The following is a 7,026-nucleotide window of genomic DNA, read 5'->3' on the forward strand; positions in this document are numbered from 1 at the left end:
TTTTTCTTCAGGCAGAACCACACGATGGTTTCCCCTCTACAAAACATGTGGCAGCACTGTGTGTGCCAGAGGCAGGAGGATGCTGAGGGTGCTGCTGAGGGGCTGCTGAGCCTGGTTAATGAGCAGAAGTTTGGCTTTTATCCATGCTCTGTACTGGGACAGGCGCACGTAGATGCCGGGGTAACGGGGGCGGCCGCAGCCCACGCCAAAACTGGCGATGCCAACCAGGAAAAACTTGTCAGTGTCAGGGTGGTAACACACCAGGGGCCCCCCGCTGTCACCCTGCAAGTGAACAGCACAGAGAGCAGCAGCAGGTCAGCAAAATGGTCAGGCTGAAGGGGAGAGTTGTTTTAAACAGCTGGCTTAAGTCACTGTTACTGTGTGGGGTTACAGTAGGAGGGAAGAGTCATGTGATTCTTGCATGCAGCAAGACAAAGGAATTTATTGAAGAAAGAGACTTTGTGCAAAGCAAAATACAAATTTATTCTCTAACTTAAATTTATTGGTTAGAGAAGGAAATGCTTTTTGGTTTAGGTTTTTTTCACGGATTTAAAAGGTGTTTCTTTTTTGTTATAATTCTTTCTCTCGTGTTTACATTAGGGAAAGGTTTCTAGCTTGGGAAAAAACTTTAGCTGAGCTTGAGAAATTAGACTGGAAAAATCCTTAAGATTTTCCCCTGGGCCTGTAACAGCCACAAGTGACAATGACAGTGATGTGTGGGCAGGAGCAGGTGGACAACTCAAGGTAAATCTGGTGTTGCTGCAAGACACAGAATCAGCATCCCTGAGGTTGGAAAAACCCTCCAGGACCATCAAATGCAACCTCTGCTGATCCCCACCTTGTCACCAGCCCAGAGCACTGAGTGCCACCTCCAGGGATGGGGGTTCCAAACCTGCCTGAGCAGCCTTTCCACAGAAACTGCTGCTGATTCTGGTCAGGACCCTGCACTGCTTCAGCAGCTTTTAATTCAGGTTCTGTTTTCTCTCTGCACCTTTTCATGCCTAAACCTAAACCTTCACTCCTCACTTAACTGGGGAAATTCATCCAGGTGCTCTGGAAGCTCCAAGAGACACAAGAACACACATCCTGTGTCTTGGCTGTGTCACCTGCTCAGGGAAAACTGCTGAGAGAAGCAGGAAGTGGATCAGACAAAGCACTTAGGATGCATTATGGGGTTTAATTAGCAATGTCTCTGTGTCCCAGCTGGTGCTGCAGCTTCTGCCAGAGCTGGCTTTTCCCAGCAAGAGGTGGTGAGTGCTCAGAATTGAAATGGAAACTATGCCACATCCCTGAGCCTCATCTGTGTCCAGTGCTGCTCTCCAGTGTAAGAACAGCTGAGACATACCTGTGCTTCACACACTGCATGGTACAGTGTCCAATGTTTCAATAATTCACTGACACCTAAAGATGTTACATTCTTCATTCACCCATTCCTGTCACCTTCCCAGCAGCTCCAAACTCTGTGTACATTTTCACTCTGCAATCACCACCCCACCCTTTCAGGACGCTTCCTTTGCTTTTACCACCTTTCCCAGTGAGTGTTCCTGATCCTTTCAGTACTGGTGCCCCACCCCAGGGTGCTGCAGAGCCTGGGGGTGGGCGCAGGTGCCTCTCACCTGGCAGGTGTCGGTGCCCCCGGCCCAGGCGCCGGCGCACAGAGCTCGGTGGTCCAGGAGCCCCGCGTAGCCCTGGGAGCTGTTGCACAGGCTGGGAGGGAGGATCCTCACTTGGGCTTCTTTCAGCACAGAGGAGGTTTTACCTTCAATGGAGACAGAATTTACAAAGGTGAAATAGTCATTTCATCAGCCTAGGTGTGTTCCTGGACGTGTTTAGACACGGGTTTGACACAGCCCCTGCCTGTTCCCAATGTGGGTTAATGTGGAAGATGTTACACCATCCCATGAAACAAAGAAATTCCTTTAAATGTAACCCCCCTCCCCTACCGAAAACCCCGTTATCTCTTAGGGTTTCTATTGGCTCTTAAAGTCACAAGTTAATTGGTTCTTTTCTCACTTAGAGTTTTAAGATAATTGGTTAGTTTGTAAGTTGTAGTTTTCATTGGTTAGAAACTCAATCCTCTGGAAACCTATATAAAGTGTTCTGCTATCTGATATAATTAGACCTTCAAGGACAATAAAGTTATCCTCGGAACTTTGCAGCACCATCTCAAGCCTTTTGTTCTTCGCTAGTGAGTAGCTGAGGGTTCAGAAGTACCTGGACTCGGGGCTGCAGGAAAACACCCAACCCTAAAAAGCAGCTCCAGGTTAAAGGTTTCGAGACTGGGAGGAGCATCAATAACAGCGGCCGCTGTTGGCTCTGTACCGTACCCTTCTCGGCCGTGCGGCCCCAGCCGCTGATGTAGCAGTCGGAGCTGTTGTCCAGCTGCGTTGCCAGCGCGGCGGGGGGCAGGCACACGGGCTGGATGGCGAGGCCGGAGCGCACGGCCGAGCGCAGCTCCAGCAGCGCCACGTCGTTCTCCAAGGTGTCCCGCTGGAAGTGCGAGTGCACGATGATCCTGCGGATCCTCCTCCTGGCTGTGGACGGGCCGTGCTTCTGCAGGTTGTGCGCGCCCAGAACGGCCCGCCAGGAGCACGGGTCCCTGCCAGAGAATGCAGCTGTTGGACAACAGTTTCATCTTTGGTTTTATAGAATCGTGGAATTTAAAAATGGCTTGGGTTGGAGGCACCTTAAAGCTCATCCCATCCCATCCAATCCCATTATTCCATCCAATCCCATTATTCTATCCTATCCCATTATCCCATCCCATTATCCCATGCCAATATCCCATCCCATCCCATTATCCCATCCCATTATCTCATCCCATTATCCCATCCCATCCCAATATCCCATCCCATTATCCCATCCCATCCCATCCCAATATCCCATCCCATTATCTCATCCCATTATCCCATCCCATCCCATTATCCCATCCCAATATCCCATCCCATTATCCCATCCCATCCCAATATCCCATCCTATCCCAATATCCCATCCCATTATCCCATCCCATCCCATTATCCCATCCCAATATCCCATCCCAATATCCCATCCCATTATCCCATCCCATCCCAATATCCCATCCTATCCCAATATCCCATCCCATTATCCCATCCCATCCCAATATCCCATCCCATTATCCCATCCCAATATCCCATCCCATTATCCCATCCCAATATCCCATCCCAATATCCCATCCCATCCCAATATCCCATCATATCCCAATATCCCATCCCATTATCCCATCCAATCCCATTATCTCATCCCATTATCCCATCCCAATATCCCATCCCATCCAAATATCCCATCCCAATATTCCCATCCCAATATCCCAATATCCCATCCCAATATCCCATCCCAATATCCCAATATCCCATCCAAATATCCCATCCCAATATCCCATCCCAATATCCCAATATCCCATCCCAATATCCCAATATCCCATCCCACCCCATTATTCCATCCCTGCTGTGATAATTGATAACAGATTCATGTTAATCACAGAAGTTGTATAAACCAAAGAACTTAAAAAAAATTAAAAAACCCCAAACAACATGGACCTAGATAAGGGAAATACATCATTAAACCCACTCTGTTTAAATCCTCCCTTATTATGAATATTGTTTGTAAAAAAAAAAGGGTTTTCCATAGTCTGAAAGTTTTTTTTGCAGAATCAGATTTCCTGCCTTTGTGTAATCAATTGCAACCTATCTGCTAAGATCAAACTTCCCACTTCTGGTTTTTAATTGTAAAGTTAGAAATAGGGGTGAAGTCATTCAGAGTCATTTCTAGTCAAGTATGTTGAAAAAAATAATCTTTACTGAGTTTTGAATTTGGCCTGGGATAAGCTATAAAATTCAAATTAACCTCCAAAATTAAGGTAAAAGTTAAATTGATAGTTTGAAGAGGCTTTATATTGCAAATAAATGTTTGTTAAAAGCAAACAAGGAGCGGGTGCAACAAAGTCCTGATAAAGGATAAAATTCTGAACATCACAGATTTTACATTCTTTCACTTTCCCCCAGGTCATGGTTGAATCAACACAGCCAATGTTGACTGATGCAGATTGTGCAACTGTGGTAAAGGCTGAAATGCTCCAGAGTTGCTGTAAGTGCTGTTAAAAGTCTGTTCTGAGGAGTTACCACATTGTCAAAAAAAAAAAAAAAAATTAAGTGCCAAATTGCTGGTTCTGATCAACAAGAAAAAAAGGAAAAAGTGTTAAAACTAATGCATTGGAGCATTTGTAATCTAAATGCCACAACATTTTGTGGTGAGTTTTAGTGGTTAAGAAAATTCTATCAAACAGAAAAATCAAAGTTCTGTGAAACAAAGCAACCCAAACTAATCTGGGGGGAATGAGCTGGGAAGAGAGCAGAAAATTTGGCATGGGAAAGGGTTTTCCTGCTCCAGCTGCTGTTCCACAGCGAGCAGCTCCTTCCCCAGCCATGGGCCCAACACCAGGCTCAGCACAGCTGTGGTGCCAAGGGTCAGCCTGGTACCCAGAGGGGTTTGGTCATGGTGCCCAGGGGGTCAGCCTGGTGCCCCAGGGTTCAGCCTGGTGCCCAGAGGGGTTTGGTCATGGTGCCCAGGGGTCGTCCTGGTGCCCAAGGGTCACCTGGTACCCAGGGGTCAGCCTGTTACCCAGAGGGTTTTTGGTCATGGTGCCACTGGGTCAGTCCGGTTGCCCAAGGGTCAGTCTGGTACCCAGGGGTCCATCCTGGTTACCCAGGGGTCAGCCTGGTACCCAGAGGGGTTTGGTCATGGTGCCCAGGGGTCAGTCTGGTACCCAGGGGTCAGTCTGGTGCCCAAGGGTCAGTCTGGTACCCAGGGGTCAATCTGGTGCCCAGGGGTCAGCCTGGCACCCAGAGGGGTTTGGTCATGGTGCCCAAGGGTCAGTCTGGTACCCAGGGGTCAGTCTGGTGCCCAAGGGTCAGTCTGGTACCCAGGGGTCAATCTGGTGCCCAGGGGTCAGCCTGGTGCCCAAGGGGTCAGTCTGGTACCCAGGGGTCAGTCTGGTACCCAGGGGTCAGCCTGGTGCCCAAGGGGTCAGTCTGGTACCCAGGGGTCAGTCTGGTACCCAGGGGTCAGCCTGGTACTCAGGGGTCAGCCTGGTGCCCAGGGGTCAGCCTGGTACCCAGAGGGGTCAGCCTGGTACCCAAGGGTCAGCCTGGTACCCAGGGGTCAGTCTGGTACCCAGGGGTCAGCCTGGTGCCCAAGGGGTCAGCCTGGTACCCAGAGGGGTCAGCCTGGTGCCCAGGGGTCAGCCTGGTACCCAGAGGGGTCAGCCTGGTGCCAAGGGGGTTTGGCCATGGTACCCAAGGGGTCAACTTAGTGCCCAGGGGGTCAGCTTGGTGTCCAGAGTGGTCACCCTGGCACCCAGGGGGTTCACCCTGGTGCCCAGGGGGTTTCACTCTGTTGCCCAGGGGGTTCACCCTGGCACCCAGGGGGTTCAGGTATGGTGCCCAGGGGGTTCACCCCAGCACCCAAGGTGTTTCACCCCGCTGCCCAGGTGTTTCACCCTGGCACCCAGGGGGTTCAGGTATGGTGCCCAGGTGTTTCACCCTAGCACCCAGGTGTTTCACTCTGGCACCCAGGGGGTTCAGGTATGGTGCCCAGGTGTTTCACCCTAGCACCCAGGTGTTTCACTCTGGCACCCAGGGGGTTCAGGTATGGTGCCCAGGTGTTTCACCCCGGTACCCGGCGGTGCCCCGCTGCCCCGTACATACGTGCGGCCGTCCACGCAGTGGCCGGCGGTGAGCACGGCCCTGCGGCTCAGCAGCACGCCCCCGCACAGGTGCGTGAAGCGCACGCCGCCCCGCAGCACCTGCAGGCTCACCACGCCCGGCCACGCTCCCTCCGGCGCCTCGTGCCCGCCCACGATCCAGGACGCCGCGCTCCGCGCCAGCGGCAGCTGCTGCTGGCACTCTGCAAAACCCAAAAAACACTCCTTTAGCGCCTGCAGGGCAGAACTCAGCCCTTGGGCCAGCGGCAGCTGCTGCTGGCACTCTGCAAAACCCAAAAAACGCTCCTTTAGCACCTGCAGGGCAAAACTCAGCCCTTGGGCCAGCGGCAGCTGCTGCTGGCACTCTGCAAAACCCGAAAAACGCTCCTTTAGCGTCTGCAGGGCAGAACTCAGCTCTTGGGCCAGCGGCAGCTGCTGCTGGCACTCTGCAAAACCCAAAAAACGCTCCTTTAGCACCTGCAGGGCAAAACTCAGCCTTGGGCCAGCGGCAGCTGCTGCTGGCACTCTGCAAAACCCAAAAAACGCTCCTTTAGCGTCTGCATGACAGAACTCAGCTCTTGGGCCAGCTGGTCTTTAATGGTTAGTGAGGGTTTTTTTGTTGTCTCAGGGTTTTTGGTTGGTTGGGTGTTTAGTCTTGGGCCAGCGGCAGCTGCTGCTGGCACTCTGCAAAACCCAAAAAACGCTCCTTTAGCACCTGCAGGGCAGAACTCAGCTCTTGGGCCAGCTGTGTCTTTAATGGTTAGTGGGGTTTTGTGTTGTCTCAGGGTTTTTGGTGGGTCTTTTTTGTTGTTGCTGCTGGTGGTGGTTTTTTGTTTGTTTTGGGTTTTTTTTTAAATTTGGTTTTGGATTTTGAAATCTCCAGCATCACCACAGCACAGGAAGGACATGGACCTGTTGGAGACAAAGCCATTGAGTTGTTTAGAGGGATGGAGCATATCTGCTGTGAGGAAAGGCTTGAATTGGGATTGTTCAGCATGGAGGAAAAATTGGATTGACTTAACTGTGGCCTGAAGGAGCTGCAGGAAAGATGGAGAGAAACTATTTACAAGGACCTGGAGTGCCAGGACAAGGGACAGTGGCTCCAGACGGCCAGAGGGCAGAGTTGGAAGGGATACAGGGCAGGAATTGTTCCCTGAGGGAGGTGCCCAGAGAAGCTGTGGGTGCCTCTGGATCCCTGGCAGTGCCCAAAGCCAGGTGGACAGGGCTTGGAGCACCTGGACAGTGGAAGGTGACCCTGCCACGGCAGGGGTGTGACAATGGCTGGGATTTAATGTCCTCCCTTCCAG

General features: G+C 51.5%; 1 protein-coding gene across 1 annotated transcript in view; it reads right to left on the reverse strand.

Moving 5' to 3' along the window:
- SMARCC2 (SWI/SNF related BAF chromatin remodeling complex subunit C2) overlaps window positions 1-7,026 on the reverse strand; it is a 14,676-nt gene continuing 7,650 nt past the window's right edge. Inside the window, exons 9-12 of the mRNA XM_079329245.1 lie at window positions 5,724-6,165; window positions 2,328-2,599; window positions 1,617-1,759; window positions 1-282 (exon numbers count right to left, since the gene is read on the reverse strand). Of these exons, the coding sequence (XP_079185371.1) occupies window positions 37-282; window positions 1,617-1,759; window positions 2,328-2,599; window positions 5,724-6,165 (1,103 nt within the window). The 3' untranslated portion in view covers window positions 1-36. The remainder of the gene's footprint in view (window positions 283-1,616; window positions 1,760-2,327; window positions 2,600-5,723; window positions 6,166-7,026) is intronic.

The sequence above is a fragment of the Erithacus rubecula genome (assembly GCF_903797595.1).
Source record: "Erithacus rubecula genome assembly, chromosome: 31".
In the NCBI taxonomy this organism is placed as follows: domain Eukaryota; kingdom Metazoa; phylum Chordata; class Aves; order Passeriformes; family Muscicapidae; genus Erithacus; species Erithacus rubecula.